At 43.6% G+C, this 23794-nt stretch overlaps 1 protein-coding gene across 1 annotated transcript; it reads right to left on the bottom strand.

Annotated features, from left to right (window-relative positions):
* Window positions 1-21176: 21176 nt before the first annotated feature.
* LOC115642813 (olfactory receptor 14A16-like) lies at window positions 21177-22100 on the bottom strand. Its single transcript, XM_030546513.1, has one exon. The coding sequence runs from the start codon at window positions 22098-22100 to the stop codon at window positions 21177-21179; it is 924 nt and encodes a 307-aa protein (XP_030402373.1).
* Window positions 22101-23794: the final 1694 nt, after the last annotated feature.

Below are 23794 nucleotides of genomic sequence, written 5' to 3'. Positions count from 1 at the left end.
GTCTTTGTGGAATGTTTTCATGCCTGAGAAGCATTTGATAGTCCAGTCCCAAGATTCTCAGGCATTATCTGTCTCTATTTCTCTCAATAATGCTCCCACCACAGTATTATCCAGTAGCTGTTTCCCTGCCCCATCACCATATTCCCTCAGTGGCTGGGTCTGTGCGTTTCCCTACAGACAGGAACCCACTCCATAGACGACCACTCCCTACTCCCACTTGGATCATGCTTGGTTGAGAGGTGAAGGACTAAATTAAATGGGGGATTGAAAGCCTCTTCCAACTCTTGAGCTAATCCTGGGTTGTGTGGGATAAAGATACGATCACAGCACAGGATATACCTTACTTGGGGTTAAATAGCTGAATCTGGTCTCCAGGGCTGTTAGCCCAGCTCTGATCTCATCTCAGGAAGAAACCACCCTGATAACTAGCCCTAACCAAACCTAACCCCCTCAGAGGACGAAATGAATCTCATTTGATGGCAGCATCCCTGGAAGGACTCTTGGCCAGAAACAAGGCAGGGCTGAATGGCAAGTGGCATCCCAAGGAGACTTCAGAATAAAATATGTATTTGAAGCACAGACATGTGACCTACACTAGGTCTAGAGCCCACAGCACTGAAGCCCCAGATGGCCTGGAATAGCCTGTTCCTTCATTAACAACCACATAAACAGCTCTTGGAGAGCAGAGATGTTTTTCTCCTGCATTTCATCATCAGCTCTTGTGATGCATCCAGCAGAGGAAGCCACAGTTCAGGCTGCCCTTTCTGTCTGATGTTGGTCACTAAGAAGCAGCCAGAGGCAAACACAAAAAGCTCCTGGTTACGTCCTAAACTGGTGTAAATTGATACAGTTCCACTGAGTTCTGAGTAGTTAGGGCTGTTTATGCCAAGTGGAGATGTGACCCTTTGATTTCCACAGAGTGTCCTTGATTTACACTATTTGGGGATGAGATGCTGATGGATTATATAGTTTTAATGAGGTGGGGAATTAAGCCTCTTTAACTACACTGGAGCTACTGGGGATTTACACCAGCTGAGGATCTAGCCCATTCTTTGCCTGTGAATCTGAAGAGGAGACAAAAGTTCCTAATCAGTCTTCATGTTCTTAATATTTTGCCCCATGATATTAATTTCAAGAATAGAACTTTTAATAGCTAAGGAGCATTTCTTTCCCACTGAAGAGAGAACTTTGGAGGAATTCAGTGTTGCTTTGATTTTCTGTATCTGATTTGCAATTTTTATTTGGATGAATGGACCCACTTTCTTTCTTTCTTTCTTTCTTTCTTTCTTTCTTTCTTTCTTTCTTTCTTTTTCTCAGTAATTATATGTTTTCTTCCTGCAGACATCTCCAAAATAACAGACTCATTAGTCTGAAGGTGCAATCCTATATGACATCTTAAAAATGTTTATTTCACAATGATTGTAGGTATGACTGAGAGAATGAACAATGATAAAGGGTCAGATCCTCATCTGGTGTAAATCAATTGTAGGTCCATTGGCGTTAAGGGGTCAAATCCGCCCACCACCCTCACACAAACCTTGCGTAAATCTGCCATAATGCAGGTAGAGTCAATGAGAACAGATCTCAGTATGCTGTAAATTTGCATAGTGATATGTAGCTATTTCAGTTGATGTAACCTCAGTATCTGTACCATGATGCCTGGTTTTATGTTTGTTCCAGTATATGAGATTCTCATTGCTTAGAACCTCTATCCCATTTTAATAAACATAAAATATTCTAAAATCTTGAGATTATAGTTCATAGACAGAAATCTATGAGATATACTCCTTGCTGGTTAACTGCCTGCTAAATATATAAACATTAGCTCTGGGGTCCCTAGGTAAAATGACAGTGATGGTGAGAGATCAGAGACTGGAAAAATGCCCAGTTTGAGAAACCCAGACAGAGGAAGGGCCTACTCTGGCTGGAGGAGGGCCACCTTAGAGACACCCTTGGAGAGAGTGGGGAGAAGTGATGCCAAGTTTGTAAAAAAGTGGGCTCTATCTCCCTGAATTGTCCCATCTGTCCAACAATGGCGAGAGCAATCCTGAAACAGCAGCCTGTCCCTCAACCTTATGTAGTTATCTTTGTGACTGGTTCAGCGTCTCTGCACATTCAGGCAGATGTAGCTGCATCAGTCAAACTCAAAGCAGTTTCCCCTTGTAGAGCTATTATCTGAAGCTCTGTCTAGCTCCTGGGAAGTGGGGTAAACATAGAGGTCATTGGGTGGTACTTAATGACCTGTGATAAACAGAAGATCTGTTTTTCTAATCGTCTGGTTAGGAACCCTGATATGTAGAATGATGATGCACTGAGGGTGAATTGAAACATTAACAATTTCATTGGAACATTTAGTAAAGATACAAAGACTCCAAATTACATAAAAAGACAGCAGTAATGTGAAATTAAGATGATTGTTTGCATCATCTCTTACATAGAAACACACCCTTTCTTGGAGTTCTGGTGGTCATGGAGAAAAAGGATGTGAAAGGTGAGAAAGGATCAGTTTAGGGAACTCTTAGAGCACTTATTCCTTCACTCTCCCACTTTCCTGGTCCTTCTTGTGAGAACAGAGAACAACAATACCCAAAGTCTGAATGTGCAAACTATGTGATGTCTATTGGGGTGAACTTCCAGCAAGCTTAAGTCCAGGTTCCTTTTTCCTTATTTTATAATCCCAATTTACTTCCTATTTGTGCCTAATTTATATTGTAATATTCTTAGCTACACCTTAACCAATCATTTTACTGAAATCTGTCTAACGAACCCTAACATATTATAACATAACTATCTAACCAATTATATGCCACTACCCAAATTAGAAATGAGGATTTCACAACCACTGAGAAGTATCAGAGGGGTGGCTGTGTTATTCTGGATCTAATGAAGTAGGTATTCACCCATGAAAGCTTATGCTCCAATATGTCTGTTAGTCTATAAGGTGCCACAGGACTCTTTGTAGCTCTTGAGAAGTGAATTCTTCCCAGACATGATGCTATCAAACTAATTGTAAGGATAGAAGGGTCCTCAGCAGGTCATCTAGTCCAACCCCCTGCTCAAAGCAGGACCAATCCCTAGACAGATTTTTACCACAGTTCCCGCTCAAGGATTGAACTTGCAATTGTGAGTTTAGCAGGACAATGTTCAAGCCACTGAACTATCCCTCCCCCCCCATCTCTAGCTCTCTTTATCTGGTGGTGATTATCAGGAAAGGACTGTATTCCTAACAGCCCAATAATACCTTATTTCAATGTGACTAGTTTGGACTGTGAGGATGTGACTGTACCTTTCAAACATATGGCTGCCTCTGCTGCTTAGACAAAGGCCTTAGTCTAAGAACTGGGCATCAGACTATCTTAGTGAGAGAAGGCCCATACACAGGTGAACTGTGATTTTGATTCATTGTTTTATAGCCCTGTAACTAGCTAAGTGATAAAAATATACCTAAGTTCTTAAAGTATACGCCTTTACAGACGGGCCTGAATATCTATATCCTAACAGGAACTAACATGGCACTGTCAAGAACTGCGCTGGTTCCCTTCATCTTCCAGGGACTTCTTCTGTAACTATGGGCAAATCATTTAATCTCTTTCTCCCTCAGTTCCCCTTCTGTATAACAGGGACAATGGCATTTGTCTACTACACAAAGGTGTTGTGAGGACTAAGGGTTGTGAAGCCCTCAGATACTCTGTTATGGAGGCCATATAAGTACATACTATTGAATGAATGAAAATCTTGACCAACAATTCTATCTCACAGAGCAGAGGTGGGCAAACTACGGCCTGTGGGCCACATCTGGCACTGCTGGGATCATCCTGCCTGGCCTTTGAGCTCCCAGCTGGAGAGGCTAGCCACCAGCCCCTCCTCTGCTGTCCCCCTTCCCTGCAGTCAGGGGACAAGGAGCAGGGGGGGTTGGATGGGGAGGTTGCGAGGGGGGCAGTCAGGGAGCGAGAAGTGTGAGGTGGAGGGGGCTAGGCTTCTTGGGGGGGCATAGATTGCCCTACCCAGCCCTCCATACCTTTTCACAAACCCAATGTCACCCTTGGGCCAAAAAGTTTGCCCACCCCTGTCATAAGGGCTGTAATCAGGTTCCTTCATGTGGGTCTTCTGAAATTAAAAAAATATATAATTTCAGATTGCAGATTTAGAATCTCAAAGCTGCCTAAGGGATTAAACATGTCTAAATCCCATGAAAACTGATGAATTTGAAGCATCCAGATACCTAGGGAAATCTTGGAAGTATTTAGAAAGGCAAAACACGCAACTGTCCTGCATCACAAATCTGTTAGACAGTTCGCTTTCCTCCCTGAGCACAGGAAACTTCCCATTAACCTCTTGATGGCACTTTACATCTCAGTGTTCCTCAGGATGTAGATCATTGCATTTACCATTGGCAGTAACCACTGTGTACAGGCACAGACACTGTCTTGTCCATGATGAATTTCTGGAAAGACAGGTCACAGATGAAGACACAAGGCCCAAAATGCAAATTCACCACAGTGATCTGAGCTGCGCAGGTGGACAGGGCTTTGTGCTTACCTTCCATGACATGTGTCCTTATCTTGACAAGGATGATGGTGTAGGATATGAGCATTTGATGAAGGCTCCTTGTTGGAGACCATCAGAACCTCCATTATATACCTGTCTGTGCAGGCCAGTTTGATGATTTGGGGGACATTGCATTACAAACTGTCTAGTGTGTTGGGTCCATAGAAGGGCAGTTGGATGATCAGTGCAAGCTGGACAATGGAATGAACAAAGCCACCCAGCCATGACCCTGCCACCCGCCCCTGCACATACTTCTGTTCGTGATAGATAGGTAGTGCAATGGCTTATAGATGGCCATATACCCATCAGCTGCTATCACTACTAGGAAGAAGACCACAGTGCCCCCGATGAAGTGGAAGATGAATGTGTGGGTCAGAAACCCACTCACAACCTTAACAAAGTTTTTGTTTTGTGCATTATTTTGCTTAGGTATTCCCTTTCTGATTGGGAAAGCACACAAAAAATAACAGTGTAGTTGCAGGGGAAAAGGGTAGATGGTTAAATAAGTACCTAGGACCCACTATTTGTGGTGGCTCACATGCTAGGTGAGTTTATGAACTACTGGGAGGTAACATCCCGGGTCCATTGTCTTTCATAATGGCAATTCATAGCGATTCTTAGTATTTGTGACAGAAAGCTGGTAAGAATGATTCTATAGCCTGGTGGTTAAGGTATTCATGAGGATACTCAGAATCAAATCCTTGCTCCAGTCATTCTTTAATTATTTACACAAAATAGCAGAGATTCAAGAGTAGAGATTGAGGGTAAACCCCCAGACCCCAATATCCCATAACCCAGGGCATGCTCTCTCTCTTACGGAAGACCTAAATTCAAATCCTTTCTCTGTATTAGGCAAAAAGGGAAACCAAACCCTGTCATCCCACTCTGCAGGTACCTCTGCAAACCACTAAGCTACAGTTTATAACAGAGACACCACCCTCCCCGAATGTTTTGAAATTTTTGATCCACCACCAACTTCTGTAAAATATGTTTCACTTGCTTTTTGGTATTTCTATTCTTAAATTACTGGTAACAACTGTCAATCTTAACTTCAGTTTGGCAGCATTTGTGTTTCTGTTGTCTTTTTTTCCTTTAGGAATTCCCTCTTTCCCCACCACTGTGAAGTCAACTGCTCCTGCAAACTCAGGAAGGAGACATAATGCTGGGCACTTTAAGAAATTACACATTACTGCATTCCTTTCACCTTTCTGTCTGATGTTGGCCATAGACAGGGAACTCTACTCAAAGTAAAATCATCAGATGACCTATATTCTAACCGTATGTAAATTCAACCGTGCTAGGAAGTTTGTGTGTGTAGAGATGCAAACATTGAACCTAGAAGCATTTGTATAACTCATGGCACATGGAAGGGGCAAGGATGTTGTGAATATGGTCTGGACATCTCACTAATCAGAACTTATTGTCTTCATCTGTGCATAGTGTGTTTGCTAGGCAGAGTCAACAAAACCACTGTCCAGTAAAGAGTAAAGCACAGTGTAGTGCATGAAAACTCATAAATAAGTCCCCTATTTATGGATGAGTGAGGATGTGTCTACACTACAAGCTATGCCACTGCAGTGTAAAGGCTTACTACAGTCACAGAACGGGATTTTCCATCACTGTCGTAAATCTACCCTCTTGAGACTCTGTACCGACATTGATGGAAGAATTCTTCCATCAACCACACTGTGGCTACTGTGGGGGTTAGGTCGATCTAACTGTGTCGCACAGGGCATGACATTTTCACAGCTCTGAATGATGAAGTTAGGGTCACTTCCATTTTAGGTGCATATCAGGCCCAAGTCTCTCCCAGAATGCATATTTCATTATTTCACAATGAAGCCAGAGGGGGAGAGTTAATTTGTGTGGCTGCTTTGAACTGAGTATTTCCATTCTTTCAAATATTGGGTTTCTTCTTAAGTTCAAACTTAACACTGAATTTCCCTGAAGCTCTGTGTCCTGTTATCCTCCATAGAATCATAGAATATCAGGGTTGGAAGGGAGCTCAGAAGGTCATCTACTCCAAATCCCTGCTCAAATCTGGAACAATTCCCAACTAAATCATCCCAGCCAGGGTTTTGTCAATCCTGACCTTAAAAAACCTCTAAGGAAGGAGATTCCACCACCTCTCTGGGTAACTCATTTCAGTGTTTCACCACTCTCTGATTGAAAAAGTTTTTACCAATATCCAACCTAAACCTCCCCCACTGCAGCTTGAGACCATACTCCTTGTTCTGTCATCGGGTACCACTGAGAACAGTGTAGATCCATCCTCTTTGGAACCCTCTTTAGGTAGCTGAAAAGCAGCGATCAAATCCCCCCTCATTCTTCTCTTCTACAGACTAAACAATCCCAGTTCCCTCAGCCTCTCCTCAGAAGTTATGTGTCCCAGCCCTCTAATCATTTTTGTTACTCTCCACTGGACTCTTTCAATTGTTCCGCATCCTTCTTGTAGTGTGGGGCCCGAAACTGGACACAGTACTCCAGATGAGGCCTCACCAGTGTTGAACAGAGGGGAATGATCACATCCCTCGATCTGCTGCCAAAGCCACTACTTATACAACCCAAAATGCTATTAGCCTTCTTGGCAACAAGGGTACACTGTTGACTCATATCCAGCTTCTCGTCTACTGTAACCCCTAGGTCCTTTTCTGCAGAACTGCTTCCTAGCCATTCGGTCCCTAATCTGTAACAGTGAAGAGGATTCTTCCGTTGTAAGTGCAGAACTCTGCACTTGTCCTTTTGAACCTCATCAGTTTTCTTTTGTCCCAGCCCTCTAATTTGCCTAAGTCCCTGTGTATACTATCCCTACCCTCCAGGGTATCTACCTCTCCACCAAGGTTAGTGTCATCTGCAAACTTGCTGAGGGTGCAGTCCATGCCATCCTCTAGATTATTAATGAAGATATTGAGCAAAACCGGCCCCAGGACCAGCCCATGGGGCACTCCACTTGAAACCGGCTGCCAACAAGACATGGAACCGTTGATCACAACCCATTGAGACCGAAGATCTAGCCAGCTTTCTATCCACCTTATAGTCCAATCATCCAGCCCATAATTCTTTAACTTGCTGGCAAGAATACTGTGGAAGACCATATCAAAAGCTTTTCTAAAGTCAAGGAATAACACATCTACTGCTTTCACCTCATCCAGAGACCCAGTTATCTCTTCATAGAAGTCAATTAGGTTAGTCAGGCATGACTTGCCCTTGGTGAATCCATGCTGACTGTTCCTGATTACTTTGTTCTCCTTTAAGTGCTTTAGAATTGTTTCCTTCAGGACCTGCTCCATGATTTTTCCAAGGACTGATGTGAGGCTGGCTGGACTGTAGTTCCCCGGATTCTCCTTCTTCCCTTTTTTAAAGATGGGCAGTACATTAGCCTTTTTCCAGTCATCCAGGACCTCCCCCATTCGCCATGAGTTTTTAAAGATAAAGGCCAATGGCTCTGCAATCAGATCCACCAACTCCTTTAGCACACTCAGATGTAGCGCATCCAGCCACATGGACTTGTGTTCGTACAGTTTTTCTAAATAGCCTCGAACCTTTTCTTTCTCCTCAGTGGGCTGGTCATTTTCTCCCTATACTGTGCTGCCTAGTGCAGCAGTCTGGGAGCTGACCTTGTTCGTGAAGACAAAAGCAAAAAAAATCATTGAGTACATTAGCTTTTTCCACATCCTCTCTCACTAGGTTGCCTCCCTTATTCAGTAAGGGGCCCACACTTTCCTTGACTTTCTTCTTGTTGCTAACATACCTGAAGAAACCCTTGTTGTTACTCTTAATATCTCTTGCTAGCTGCAACTCCAAGTGTGATTTGGCCTTCCTGATTTCACTCCTGCATGCCTGAGCAATAGTTTGATATTCCTCCCTGGTCATTTGTCCAATCTTCCACTTCTTGTAAGCTTCTTTTTTGCGTTTAAGATCAGCAAGGATTTCATTGTTAAGCCAAGTTGATTGCCTGCCATATTTACTATTCTTCCGACACATGGGGATGTTTTTTTCCGGCAATCTCAGTAAGGATTCTTTAAAATATAGCCAGCTCTCCTGGACTCCTTTTTCACTCATGTTATTTTCCCAGAGGATCCTGCCCATCAGCTCCCTGAGGGAGTCAAAGTCTGCTTTTCTGAATTCCATGGTCTGTATTCTGCTGCTCTCCTTTCAGGGACGGCTCTAGCCATTTCGCTGCCCCAAGCACTGCGGCACGCCACAGGTGGTGCTCTGCCAGTTGCCAGTCCCACGGCAGCGGTGGACCTCCCACAGATGTCCCTGCAGAGGGTCTGCTGGTCCCGCGGTTCCGGTGGAACTCCCACAGGCATGCCTGCGGATGCTCCACCTCAGCTGTGGGACTAGCGGACCCTCAGCAGGGGCACCTGCGGGAGGTCCATCGGAGCCACGGGACCAACGGTCCTTCTGCAGGCACACCTGAGGGAGGTCCACCAGAGCCTCAGGACCAGCAGACCCTCCGCAGGGATGCCTGAGAGAGGTCCACTGGAGCCATCTGCTGCCCTCCTGGCGATGGACAGTGTGCCTCCAGAGGCATGAAGCACGAAGCACGCTCTTGGCGTGCTGGGGCTTGGAGCCACCCCTATCTCCTTTCTTTCTTGTGTCAGTATCCTGAAGTTGACCATCTCAATGTCACTTCCTCCCGGGTTCCCATCTACTATTGCTTCCCCTACTAGCTCTTCTCTGTTTGTAAGCAGCAGGTCAAGAAGAACTCTGCCCCTAGTTGGTTCCACCACAACTTGCACAAGGAAATTGTCCTCAACATTTTCCAAAAACTTCCTGGATTTTCTGTACACTGCTGTATTGCTCTCCCCACAGATATCAGGGTGATTAAAGTCTCCCATGAGGACCAGGGCCTGCAATCTAGTAACTTCTGCAAGTTGTCTGAAAAAAGCCTCGTCCACCTCATCCCCCTGTTCTAGTGGCTTATAGCAGACTCCCACCACGACATCATCCTTGTTGCTCACACTTCTAAACTTAATCCAGAGACTCTTAAATTTTTCTACAGTTTCATACCAGAGCTCTGAGCAGTCATACTTATCTTTTACAAACAATGCAACTAGCCCACCTTTTGTGCCCTGCCTCTCCTTCCTGAACAGTTTATATCCATCTATTAAAGTGCTCTGGTCATGTCAGTTATCCCACCAAGTCTCATTTATTCCAATCATATCATAATTCCTTGACTGTGCCAGGACTTCCAGTTCTCACTGCTTGTTACTCATGCTTCTTGCATTTGTGTATAGGAACTTAAGATAACCACAACTTTCATCTGTCAATAATTTTCTTCTCCCTTTCCTGAGTAATTAATGCTGGGACTTACAGAAGAGCCAGAATGCTAAAGGTCTTTAGGTGCCTAGAAGGATTTTCAAAAGAGCCTAGGTGTCTAATATACAATGAAATCATTCTGTTTTACGGACCTAGAGTGGAATTCACAAAGGTATTTATTTGCATTTTCAAAAGTGCCTAATGGCCAAGTTTTAAAAATACTTAGGTATCAAAAAAGGCAGATAGGTGTCTAGTGGAATTTTAAGAAAAACTTGAGCAGGTTAGGAACTTAATTCTTGTTGAAAGCAATGGAAGTTAGGCATATATGAAGTTTAGGCACTTTTGAAAATCCCACTAAGACCCTATCTGCATCTTTAGGTGCATAAATTCTTTTGAAAATCTGGCCCTTTTAAATTTTTGAAAATCCCACTTTGGGTCTGATGGAAGGGTCTGAGAGCCATGGACTTATCCCAGACCCGACTCTGTGAAATCAGGCTAAGGTTTGGCATCGAATGTCCAGTTTTTCAAAGCAGCCTAAAGGTGTCAGACATCCATTCCTTTAAAGATCCAGGACTAAACCCAGCAGTGCTGAGAAAAAGCCATGTAGACCATGAATTTTCAACGAGAATTAGGCTCCTAAGGGTATATCTACACTGCAGCTTGGAGCAAGCTAGCACATTGACATTATCAGTGTGGATATTGCAGTGCGGGGTCTCAAGCCCACCTGATTCTCCTGGGCCTGAGCTCGGGTGGATAATGTTATAAGGTGGGACCTGGGCTCTTAAATCATGAAGATACCTTGGAACAATGTACCCTTAGGCTGAGGTATTTTGGGCTTCCAGGCTAAGATTTCCAAAGCAGTTTAGAGGAGTCAGGCACCCAATTCCCAGTACAAGCAGCTGAAAATTGAACCCTACCAGGGAGCATAAATCTTAGTCAATAGGAGCCAGATTTGTAAAGGTATTTAGGTTCCAAATGATAAAGACCTGCACTTAGAGGGGTTTCAAAAGCACCTCTGCACCCAAACACTGAAACCTATGGGAGTTAGGCACTTATGAAATTTCTACTAGGTTCCTTCGTACATCTTTGGGTGTCTAAATATTTTTAAAAATCTGGCTCTAATTCAAAAAATGCACAGAACATCTCAGTAACTGAGGATCCAGTTGCCAATTAAAGTCTTGCTGTATTTGCACAATTGTCCCATGTCAAACAAATGCTGGCAAACAAACACAGCCAGGTAGAGGCAACTGGGCTCCACTTCTCCTGCTGCAGAATATAAAGAGGGAAAGGATGTGACTCTCTATGCAGGCCGACTTTACATGGACGATTCTTATTATCAGTTTCTGTCCCCTGACTTCACTGGTCTTGGTGAGTTTATGGTCTGCAGCCATTGCACAGACCTGGGAAGCAAACTTCCATTCCCATCCCCCTGCGGGAACCATCCCTGCCCCAAAGCAGCAGATATTTCATTGCTTCAGTTAAAGTCTTCTACTTAGTGGGGAAGGTTGGCCCAACGGTTAGAGCACTAGGCTGGGACTTGACAAACCAGCATTCAGTTCCTTGCTTCTCCATTTACATCCTGTGTTTGACTGGTTTGGTACTGAGTCACTATGCCCCACTTCCCTGTTGGACACTGTCTCTCCAAACTGCACCTGCCACTAGCCGGTAGAAGTTGTGCCTGACCCACTGGCTACTGCAAGAAGGGACATTTCCATTAGACACTCCACGCCACTGCATGGAAATTAGCTTGACCCAGAGCACTGGCTGAGACATCAGGAATGTTGCTAAGGGCCCAGCATGTAGTGGATCAATCAGCATCAGTCCTATCCTCTCAGCAGACGAGGAAGGATGATTGAGCCCTTAGGATAGCAGCCTGCCACTGCAGAGATGCAGGTTTCATTCCCTGTTCTGTCACACATGCCCTGTCCGACTTTACACAAGTCACTTATAGCACATATTTAAAGGTGTTTGGGCTTCTTAAGGCAGCTGAGCACTTCTGAAAGTCTCTCTGGGCACCTCTCTACATTTTAGGGGTCTGACCACCATTAGATGCCTAGTCCTTAGGCTCTCTGTGCCTCAGTTTCCCATCCCAATGGGGATAATGCTACTTCCTTACCTCCCTGGACTGTATTAAGATAACTACTTGAAATATCTTGAGATACTCATGTATTGCAGCTATGGAACTGCTAGAAATACTTTAAATACATCATTACAAATACAAAGGCTGAAGTTTTCCTGGGTCTCTAGGGGACGGGGATGCCAAATTCCCAGTAAAATGAATGTGGGTGGGGGGTTCACTTCCTAGAGCTGCCTTTGAAAATCTCAGCTCAAGTGACTCTTTTCTGTCCATTTAAAGCCATTCCTGTGGCTATGCAAAGCAAATTGTTATATTCCCAGCCTGGATCCCAGTGTCTGAGAATGTTTTCTTCAATATTTTAAAATGTATGATTAAAAATTGCAAAACATAAAGTTTGAAATTTCAAGAGTTTTAATGAAACTGCTGTTAGGTTCCTCTGCCAGCGTTCTAGCTAACATATCATCTGCTAATGCCAGATCTGAACGGCCAGATTTTTTTTCTGAACTCTTCAGTCTAAAAGCTAACGGTATATCAGTCCTCTCTCTTGAACATTGGTGAGGCCTCATCTGGAGAACAAACTACATGAAGGATGTGGAAAAATTGGAAAGAGTACAGCAGAAGGTAACAGACATGATTAGAGGGCTGGGGAACATGACTTATGAGGACAGGCTGAAGGAACTGGGATTGTTTAGCCTGCAGAAGAGAAGAATGAGGGGGGATTTGATAGCTGCTTTCAAATACCTAAAAGGGTGTTCCAAGGCTGGATCTAGACTGTTCTCAGTGGTAGCAGATGACATCACAAGGAGTAATGGTCTCAAGTTGCAATGGGAGAAGTTTAGGTTGGATATTAGGAAAAACTTTTTCCCTAGGAGGGTGGTGAAGCACTGGAATGGGTTACCTAAGGAGGTGGTGGAATCTCCTTCCTTAGAAGTTTGTATGGTCAGGCTTGACAAAGCCCTGGCTGGGATGATTTAGTTGGGGATTGGGCCTGCTTTGAGCAGGGGGTTGGAGTAGCTGACCTCCTGTGGTCCCTTCCACCCCTGATATTCTATGATCACTTTGACAGAGTTTTACAAGTGAGCCATACATTTGCTTTCCACCATGGCCAAGGGGTGGAAAAGAGGTTTCTGAGTAGCTGATGTGACAAAGTTCCTCCTCTACCTTGGTGGATCCTGCGCTTATTGGCAGATTTGCTCACCTCAGTGATCTTCCCCACAGTCTGGGTCAACTCCTTCTGTGTCTGACCAGGAGTTGGGAGGTTTGGGGGGAACCCAGACCCGCCCTCTACTCCAGGTTCCAGCCTAGGGCCCAGTGGATTGCAGCTGTCTTTAGTGCCTCCTGTAACACTGCATGACAGCTACAACTTCCTGAGCTACTTCCCCATGGCCTCCTCCAAACCCCTTTTTTGTCCTCACCACAGGACCATCTTCCTTGATGTCTGATAACGCTTGTACTCCTTATGCCTCCAGCAGCACACCCTCTCACTCTCAGCTCCTTGCGCCTCTTGTTCCCAGCTCCTCAGACACACTTCCTCTCCTCTGGCTCCCCCCTCCCTGACTGGAGTGAGCTCCTTTTTAAACCCAGGTGCCCTGATTTCCCTGCCTTGATTCGCTGCAAGTATTCTAATCAGCCTATCTGCCTTAATTGGTTTTAGCAAGTTCCTGATTACTCCAGTGCAGCCCCTGGTCTTGTCACTCAGGCAACAGAAAACTACTCATCCAGTAACCAGAATATTTGCCTTCTACCAGACTCCTGTACCCCACTGGTCTGGATCTGTCACACTGAGTTCTCTCTGAATTTATTTCGGACTGCTGGGATATTACTATAATATTGATTGTATGCTTAACGACCTAGAGTCTTTTTATTATTATTATTATTATTATTATTATTATTATTATTATTATTATTAATTAAAAGTTTTTAAAATACCTATAAGTTGTGTCATTCTTGCTAGGTTGGAAGAGGCTATTGTGATGAGGAACATTTTCTGTTGTTTCCTAAAGAATATCTGTCTTGCAATAATGAAGCCATTTCTGGATCCAAGTGAAGTCGCTGCGGGTTTAGCGTTTCACGTCAAAGAGATCAGGATTTGGCCAATGGCTCAGAAACAAAAAGACCCATTTTTTCTAATGTCACCCAAGAGAAAGTCAGTGTGACAGAGATGTAAGGGTAAAATTTCCAGTGTTAGCTATACTAGCTCTAAAGCAGAGAAGTTCCATTGACATCACCAACTCAATGCCAAAGAAGCTGTGGCCAAAGATTCTGGGCTAAACTCAATATTCCTATAAACATTGATGTATGTGACTTGTGATACGTAGGCTTAGAAGGATCAGATTTTTATTGATAAATGTTGATAAGTTATTAAGAGGACCAAAAAAAATACACCATGGCTAAAGAGTAAAGTAATTTAAGTACAGTAGATAGAGGCAAAAAGTCACCCTTTAAACACTGGAAGTTAAATCCTACTGTGGAAAACTATAAGGAGAATAAACCTCTGCAAGTCAAGTGTAAAAGTATAATTAGGTAGGCCAAGCCATAGAACAAGAGAACTTCACAGTTTGAACCCATGGCACAGAGACGGGGTCCTATTGAACAGCGGGATTCTATTCTGTGCAAGGAGAGGCTGACTGAGGCCAGAAGTAAGAAGTACATGTTCAGAGTAAGCAGGACTCTGCCCAGACAGAAACACTGATGGATCTCAGACTTCCAGAAGAGGTGAGACCAGAACAACGGAGGGGACATCTCAGGACACTGTTGTTTTCAAATAATGTCTAAAACACAAGAGTTTTAAAAGTAAAGTTACTGTATTTAAGAAATCCTTTAGGTCATCCTGCATTCTCTGTTTTGCTACTACATTGTCCCTGAAAGGGTTAAACTAGATGCCCAAAGTCACCACAATCTAGGTGGAGCTTGGGTTGGGGAAGGATGTGTGTGTAAGCTTCTGCGGGGGGTTGGAAGAACTCAGAAACTTTTTTGAGGTCCAGAGCAGAGGGATGGTGAAAAATCCACACCTCTGAACGATACAGCTATACCCACCTAACCCCACTTGTGGACAGTGCTATGTTGATGGGAACCGCTTTTTCTGTCAACATAGCTGCTGCCACTTGGGAAAGTGGATTAACTATGCCAATGGAAGAAGCTCTCCTGTCGGTGTAGAAGCGTCTTCACTTAAACACTACAGGGGTGCAGCTGCATCTGGGCAGCTATGCTGATGCAGAGTTTTAAGTGTAGACTTGCACTTAGGTACCTGTTAGAGGGTGTGGCTTAGCACACACCTTTCTGGTCAGCATCTCCCATAGTTAAGTTAGATGCCTCCCTACAATGCATACTGGCTTTGCTGGATCGTATTCTTCAGTGTCTGTCTCTCCCTGTTCGTTGTACAGGGAGCTTGGGCACCTAACTCAGGGTTTGCAAATCCCAGTGATTTTCTAAGTGCCCAAAGGTTAAGTGCTGAGATGTTCAGGGTTGCAACACAAAATGGCCAACTTTCTAAATGTATTTGGGTGCCTTGTGGGATTTTCAAAATCTGCTAGATGCACAAGACCTATGAAAACCATGAGTTTTAGGTACCACAGTGCTTTTGAAAATCCTTTTTGTCATCTAAAAACCTTTGTAAATGTGGCACCCAAGTCCTTTTTTGAATCTATCCCCGACTGTCTGAAATCCCTAAAGAGGCTTTGCACATATAAGCTTGGACAATTAGAGAGAGATCCAAAATGTTTCCAACTTTGAGGGCTTTGGAAACTTCATCTGGTTACCAATGGCTCCTTCCGTTCTTGAGCTGCTACTCACAAACGGAAGAATTGGTAGGGAAAGCAAGAGTGCATAGGACCCTGGAAGGAAGTTACCATGAGATGGTCAAGTGCAGGATCTTGACACAAGGAAGAAAGGAGAGCAGCAGGGCATGGACCCTGAACTTCAGAAGAACAGACTTTGACTCCGGCAGGGAACTGATGGGCAGGATGCCCTGGGAGAATAACATGAGGGGGAATGGAGTCAAGGAGAGGCGGCTGTATTCTAAAGATTTCTTATTGAGGTTGCAGGAACAAACCATCCAGATGTGTCGGAAGAATAGTAAATATGGCAGGCAACCAGCTTGGCTTAACAGTAAAATCCTTGCTGATCTTAAACACAAAAAAAGAATCTTTTCATGTGAATTATACAGACTGTGCAGAGTACTATGACATGGGATAGTTCAGGAGATAAGAGATGAAAGCCATACTTTCATCTCCAAGTCATCTGTTCAAATCCAGAGGCAGTGGCTCTGTGTCCTTCCCTCTTCTGATATCTGTGAAAAGGGAAGATTTGTGTCTCAACTCCTTGGACATATCATGATAGAACCCACCAACAGCCCATCCATCCAAAATGGGTCCAGTTGACCCTCTGTGAGCAACCTCAGCAGAGACAAAGAGACCATCTCAGAAGTGGGATGGGGTAGTTCAATCTCTCAATCCCAGTAACTTCATGTTCTCTCCATGGAGACTGTGATAGCCATCAAAATGGACAATTGTTGCCAACCAAACATTGCTGGCGCATACAATAAAAGAGTGAGTTGTGTGACAACTTCAAGTCATTTTAGGTCTCCATCAATGTTTGTATGTGACGTCTTTGTTATTATTAAGACAATATTTGAAATAATTATTTGGAGTCACATTTGCAAATGTTACTTTTATTCTTCACCCCCAAATTACACCATATTGGCACATGAAAATGACATATTTAGGCTGCAATTTCTAAGGAGTCTAAGGTAGTGCACTAGAAAGAAATTTAGAAGAACTCGATTCAGTCCAGGTCCTCAAAAGTTTTTAGCATTTAACTCCCATGGGCCTTGGCTTATTGATTTGCCACTGGCATATGTAGTGATTTTGGGCAATAGCCAATAATTAATGGATCATGGGAAGACTAGAAGTCACTTGATCCATTCACAATCTATACAATTTGTGTCCCTAATCCAGCAATCAACTTCAACACTTTTCACTCACCCCAACAAGGTTATTCCTCATCTATTCACCATAACACTCTTGCACCTCAACTAATCTATCAAGTCATGCTACCTCTTCAATCCACCACTTCAAGGAAAAGTTGCAAGAATGAGTATGCCTCAGGGCACATCCTGAAGGTCAAGAGATTTGGACTGTAGCATGAGAAGGCAACTCCAGTGTCAATGAACCACCACTTATTTTCACAAGTGTCTCAGCAAATAATAATGACCTGGTGTTCAATGAGCATCACTATTGAAATATATAGCACAGCATTGCACCAAAGGAAACTTCAAAGGAGTATGAGTTTGAAATTCATAATCATTGAGTGTTTCCACAAGAAGTTACCATTGTGATGGTACCTCCCATAAAGCTTTATGGAAATATGCTTAGAATGTGTTTTATGCTACATATGCCATGTAACATATCTGAAAGGTTTTCATCTACTGACTGTATTAATCCTATTTTTATGCATGTATCATTTTTGTTTTCAAGTTATGAATGTTATGAATATTGGCTATGTACTGGCTTGATTTCTAAATAACCTTAGTAGAGCATTTGGTCAGTTCCTGGAGAAAGGAATGTTGAAATTAAGTACCTAATCAAGACTCACTTAAAGGACAATGGATCTTGGAATGATCCAATCCACTTAAGAAGTCTACTTGAGGACCTTCAAGGTAGCATGTAAATAATGGATGCTACCTGTAAAAACTGTGAGTCATGCATGGACATGTGACTTGCCCGGGTGACTCCTAAACTCCATCTTGCAGCTGGACTTTGCACAGGGGTGAGGAGGGGGTCTCCACCTACAAGATAAAGTCTATTTCAACCCCTGGGAGACCCCTCTCTATATTGTCTTCAGTTGGCTTAAGACAGAGCCTCCCCCATACACTCCCCCCACCAAGGATACTTGGAAGAAACTGGAACAAAGGGCAGTGACTGCAAGAGGTGTAATTGATTGCTGGAACCAGCCTAAAAGAGTAGTCTGTAAAAGGGAGCATTCTGGAACTGGTGAGGATCTTATCTGTATTCAGTTTGATTAGACATAGATTTGCGCATTTTACTTTATTTTGCTTGGTGACTTACTTTGTTCTGTCTGTTACTACAGGGTAAAACTTAAATCCTACTTTCTATATTTAATAAATTCAGAATATGTATTAATACCTGGGGGAGGAAATAACTGTGCATCTCTCTCTATCATGGTTATAGAGGGAGAACAATTTAGATGTTTACCCCGTATAAGCTTTATACAGAGTATAATGGATTTATGTGGTTTTAGACACATTTGGGAGATGGGAGTCTGAGTGCTAAAGACAGGAACACTTCTGTTAGCTGCTTTCAGGTAAACTTGCAGCTTTAGGGCAAGTAATTCAGACCCTGGGTCTTTGTTGTAGCAGATCGGAGTGTCTGGGGCCCCGAGCTGGAAAGGAAGGCAGGGGTAGAAGTAGTCTTGGCACATCGGGTGGCAGCTCCCAAGGGGTTTCTGTGATCCAACCGATCACAACTATGATTTAGACCAACTGAGTAGCTTTGTTTTTAAGAAAACTCATTTTATCCAATAAGACAGAGAGCATGTTATAATGTATGAATTTAAAAGCCTCAAAGCTGACAGGTACTGAATGTAATGAAGTTCTTGTAAAAGAGTAATGGAGTAAGAAACATTAAGAGCAATAACAACAAATGATAAATAATCACAGGAAAATCATGAGTTGGACATCAACAGTCATAGACATAAAAAGAGGCATGAAAAACTGGCATTGATTTTTCACTATCTATCTATCTATCTATCTATCTATCTATCTATCTATCTATCTATCTATCTATCTATCTATCTATCTAAAGGATCTTATTTTATCTATTGTATATGTAGTACACACAACGATGCACAAACATGGTTTAATCAATATAAATTAATAATAATAACAGTAACTAGCTTTGGAGAGCTAGACACATTTGGATACTTGTGTGGATGAGAGAGGAATGGCTCCATACTCATAGACTCATAGACTCATAGGTAAGAAGGGACCAATATGATCATCTAGTTTGACCTCCTGCACAAGGCAGGCCACAGAACCCCACCCATCCAATTTTATAACAACCCCTAACCCAGGACAGAGTTATTGAAATCCTCAAAATTGGTTTGAAGACCTCAAGCTGCAGAGAATCCACCAGCAAGCGACCCATGCCCCACGCTGCAGGGGAAGGCGAAAAACCTCCAGGGCCCCTGCCAATCCGCCCTGGAGGAAAATTCCTTCCCGACCCCAAATATGGCAATCAGCTAAACCCTGAGCATATGGGCAAGACTCACCAGCCAGCACCCAAGAAGGAATTCTCTGCAGTAACTCAGTTCCCATCCCATCCAACATCTCCCCGCAGACCATTGAGCAGACCTATCTGGTGGTAATCCAAGATCAATTGCCCAAATTAACGATCCTATCATAACATCCCCTCCATATACTTATCAAGCTTTGTCTTAAAGCCAGAAAAGTCTTTTGCCCTGTCATAAACAGATAGCTAAGGGTTAATGTCTCTTTCACCTAAAGCACCTGACCAGAGGACCAATCAGGAAACCGGATTTTTTCAACTTTGGGTGGAGGGAATTGTGTGTCTGAGGTCTTTGTTTTCTGGCTGCCTGCTGTCTCTGAGCTTTGGAGAAGTAGTTTCTACTTTCTAGTCTTCTGTTTCTAAGTGTAAGGACAAAGTGCCCCCACTACTTCCCTCGGAAGGCTGTTCCAGAACTTCACTCCCCTAATGGTTAGAAACCTTCATCTAATTTCAAGTCTAAACTTCCTAATATCCAGTTTATACCCATTCGTCCTTGTGCCTACATTAGTACTAAACTTAAATAATTCCTCTCCCTCCCTAACGTTAACCCCCCTGATATATTTATATAGAGCAAGCATATCCCCCCGCAGCCTTCTTTTGGCCAGGCTAAACAAGCCAAGCTCTTTGAGTCTCCTTTCATAAGGCAGTTTTTCCAATTCCTCGGATCATCCTAGTAGCCCGTCTCTGAACCTGTTCCAGTTTGAATTCATCCTTCTTGAACATGGGACACCAGAACTGCACACAGTATTCCAGATGGGGTCTCACCAATGCCTTACATAACAGTACTAACACCTCCTTATCCTTGCAGGAAATACCCCGCCAATTGTTATGATTAAAAGTTTAGCTCAACCTCTTCTCCCCATGCTGGTCTCTTACTTCAAACCCTTTGGTCTAAGCTTTGTGCTTATCCCTGTCTTAGGGTGGAATCATGTCATTCTCCATCTCTCAAACTGGGTCCCAAACGTGATTTCTCCAACTGTGTTTGGTACCTGCAGTTCTTCCCACAGGAGTTGTGACCAGTAGTATGTTGAGTGACTAGACATCTTCACCATGCAAAGTGTAATTTATTTACCACAATAGGAAGAAAGCATAGCATAAGACAAAATATGAGCACTTCCAGATGGATCACTGCAGTAGTTCGGTGGAATCAAAATTTGGCCTTATTATTCAGACTTAGTTTCGGAACTATTTTAATATCTTTCTCTTCCAAATACCTTTGTATCATAGGAAGAACAATACAGTATTTATTTATTTTAATAAATTTAAATAAATAGAAGCAATGCATACAGTTATATAAGGCTATAGGTGCCCTAACACATCATATATGACACAGTAAAATCCCATCAGCATTAAAATCATCACTTGAACAAACACTTGCAGAAACTTTTTTTCAATTCTTCATCAATGGGGGAAGCAAACATCAAATCTCTCAGAAAACCTCATCAACATGATGATGACATTGACATCTTGAATAGATGAGATAATAAATGGATACCACCATTTAGTCATACATACTCCACCCTCCCAAGCTCCTTCCTCTCCAAAAAAAGCCACCTGGAACAAAGAAACAAGTCAACATATTAATCAACAAAATCAAACAAAATGACAAAGAAACAAGCAAACACACAAGCTAAAGTTCTCATACCTCAGGCACAATTTTAATCCCAAAAAAGAAGAAGAGCCACAGACTTCATGAAGTCTCTTAGTGACTTAGATATAGCTGTTGATATTCTGTGCGGTGACAGTAGACCGATAAATCTCTATGACAGATAGATAGGTGCATACGTAAGTAGATTCTGATCTTATGTATACTGGTGTAATCTTATTCTAACTCATATGACGTCATTGAAACTAGTCCAGATTTCATGATTTCATCAACAGATTGCACCTTATGCTCTCAAAGAGACAAATTTGTCTTCAGTTCATTATATCTACAAAGAAAATCACAACGAAATCACAGTCAAGTTACAGGGATGGACATTTTAAGTCTTGGTGAATAACTTCCACACAATCAGTTTCTTCAATGCAGCTTTGATCTCCTTGTTCCTCATGCTGTAAATGATCGGATACATCACTGGAGGCACCAGCGAATAGAGAACACCCACCACAACTTCCAGACCTGATGCTGAGCTGGAGGTGGGTTTCAGGTAGGCAAAGATTCCAGTGAAAACCATCAAGGAGACCACAGTGAGGTGAGGCTGGCAGGTGGAGAAGGCTTTATTCCGGCCCTGCTCAGACAGGATTCTCAGCACAGTTCTGAAGATCTGAACATAAGACACAATTATAAAAACAAAGAAGTTTAAACCTATAAACACACCTAAGGCAATACCCCCAACTTCACTGAGGTACGAGTCAGAACAGGGGAGCTTGAGTAGTTGGGGGATTTCACAGAAGAACTGGTTGATGACATTGGACTGGCAGAAGGGTAATCTGAAGGTGTTCCCAGTGTGAAGGGCAGAGTAGACAATACCAGTAATCCAGGCACTGGCTGCCATTTGGCTGCAAGCTCTCCTGTTCATCACTCTCTCATAGTGCAGTGGTTGGCAGATGCCGATATATCGGTCGTATGCCATGATAGTGAGTAAGGCAAGATCAGTTGCAGTGAAGAGGAAAAACAGAAAGACTTGAGTGACACATCCAGGATAAGAAATCACCCTGGTGTTCACGAGGGAATTGGCCATGGATTTGGGGATGGTGACAGAGATGGAGCTGAGGTATGAGATGGACAGATTCACCAGGAAGAAATACATGGGGGTTTGAAGATGGTGGTCGAGGGCTATTGCTGTGATGATGAGAAGATTCCCCATCAGGGATGCCAGGTAAATCACCAGGAACACCACAAAGTGCAAAATCTGCAGCTCCCGAACGTCAGAGAATCCCAGGAGAAGGGTGGTTTGGCTGGACATTTTCTTTCTCAGTTCATTGTGTGATGGCTGTGGAGAGAAGGGCAAAGACAGTGGGGGAATTACAGTGACAGAGGGAGTGGCCCTGATTTCCTGCAACAATATAATGTGAGTGTCAACAATGCACAGCACTTGTTACTGCAATTAACTAAGATTGGTGAGTTATCATATGAATGTAAATAGGTACAGCTCCCTTAATGTCAATGGAGCTTTATCAGTTTGCATCATCTGAAGACCTGGCCCTATGAAATTGCTTAACAAAATGCTGTGTGAAGGATGGAGCAAAGTACAATCTCAGTTGAACATTTCTAACCAAGATGGATCCCCTATTGCTACAAACAGCAGTCTCTGGACTTGGGCAACACTGCCTGATATCCTCTTTTCGTGGAAATAGGAGATGGACTTGGCATTGTGTATGACAGTTCGCCTGTAACCAGGTCTGGTGCAAGGATGTTTCACGTCCAAGGCAAAACTTCTACCTTGCCCCATCCCCCATCCCCAAACCCCCGCCATGAGGCACCCCCCCAGGGGCATCTCCACCTCTCCTCCCTGAGGCTCCCTCCCTGTGGCAGATCCCCACCCTCTGCCCTGAAGTGCCCTCCCCACCCTAACTCACTCGTGTTCCACCTCCACCCCGGCACACAGTCGCTGCTTCACTTTTCCCGCCTCCCAGGCTTGGGGCGCCTAAGCTGGGAGGTGGGAGAAGTGAACCAGCCACAGCATGGTCGAGGAGGAAGCAAGTCAGGGGTGAGCTGGGGTGAGGAGTTCCCCTGTGTGCCACCCCCACCCCTTACTTGCTGCAGGCGGCCCTCTTCGCGCTCCCCAGCCCCAGCTCCCTCCGGCTGCCGCGGTCGCTGCCAAAGAAAATGCTGCCCCCCAAATTCACCTAGGTTGCCTAAATGGTTGCACCAGCCCTGCCTGTAAAAATTTTACTGCAACACCACGTAGATAGCCAGGTGCATGCAAACGTATTGATTTATGTCTCCGAATACTGACTGCATTTCCATCTCTGTGTACCGATGGGCTAGCAGCAATGCTTTGCTACTTCTCTGCTGTGTCATTTTCCTCTGTTACTTTAAGGGTGTGAGGGTCAGTGGCCATAAGGACACTTGGGCTTTATTCTTGCTCTGCCACTGACCTGCTCTGTAACTTTGGGCCAGTCTCTTCCCCTCCCTGTGCCTCTGTTTTCCCCTCCTTCCACTTCTCTGCCTTGTCTTCTTGTACTGGGAATTCTTTGGCGGATGAGCTGTGTCTTGTTATATGTATGTTCACTGCCCCCATTTACAACATTTCTGTTTAGCAGGCAGCACTGTGGGACAGCACATACGGCGCTAGAGCAGAATATCTCAGTTCTAATTCCATTGACATCTTCTATGTCCTTGGGCAGGGATAAGAGAGATAGGCTTTGGCTGGGGACTTCAATTCACTGTTCTCTATCCAAGGCGCTAATATGTTTAATACTCATGCTCTTGGCTGCCAACTTTGCTGCTTACTCAGTTTTGCCATTCTACAAGTGTCCCTTTTAAACAGAAATAAACCCAGTTGCAATAGAGTGACTGGGTTAAAACTGTACAATTATTGGACTATATCAGTGTTCCTACCCTCGTTGAAATCTACAAGTCCAATCTGGGGTATGCAGACACTTTCAGTTTAAATTATTTCAAAGGAAAACAGGATTTTAAACTGAGACATGTTCC

The sequence above is a fragment of the Gopherus evgoodei genome, unplaced genomic scaffold (assembly GCF_007399415.2).
Source record: "Gopherus evgoodei ecotype Sinaloan lineage unplaced genomic scaffold, rGopEvg1_v1.p scaffold_45_arrow_ctg1, whole genome shotgun sequence".
In the NCBI taxonomy this organism is placed as follows: domain Eukaryota; kingdom Metazoa; phylum Chordata; order Testudines; family Testudinidae; genus Gopherus; species Gopherus evgoodei.
Note: the sequence above shows the minus strand (reverse complement) of the source record. Positions and strands in the feature narration are given on the sequence as shown.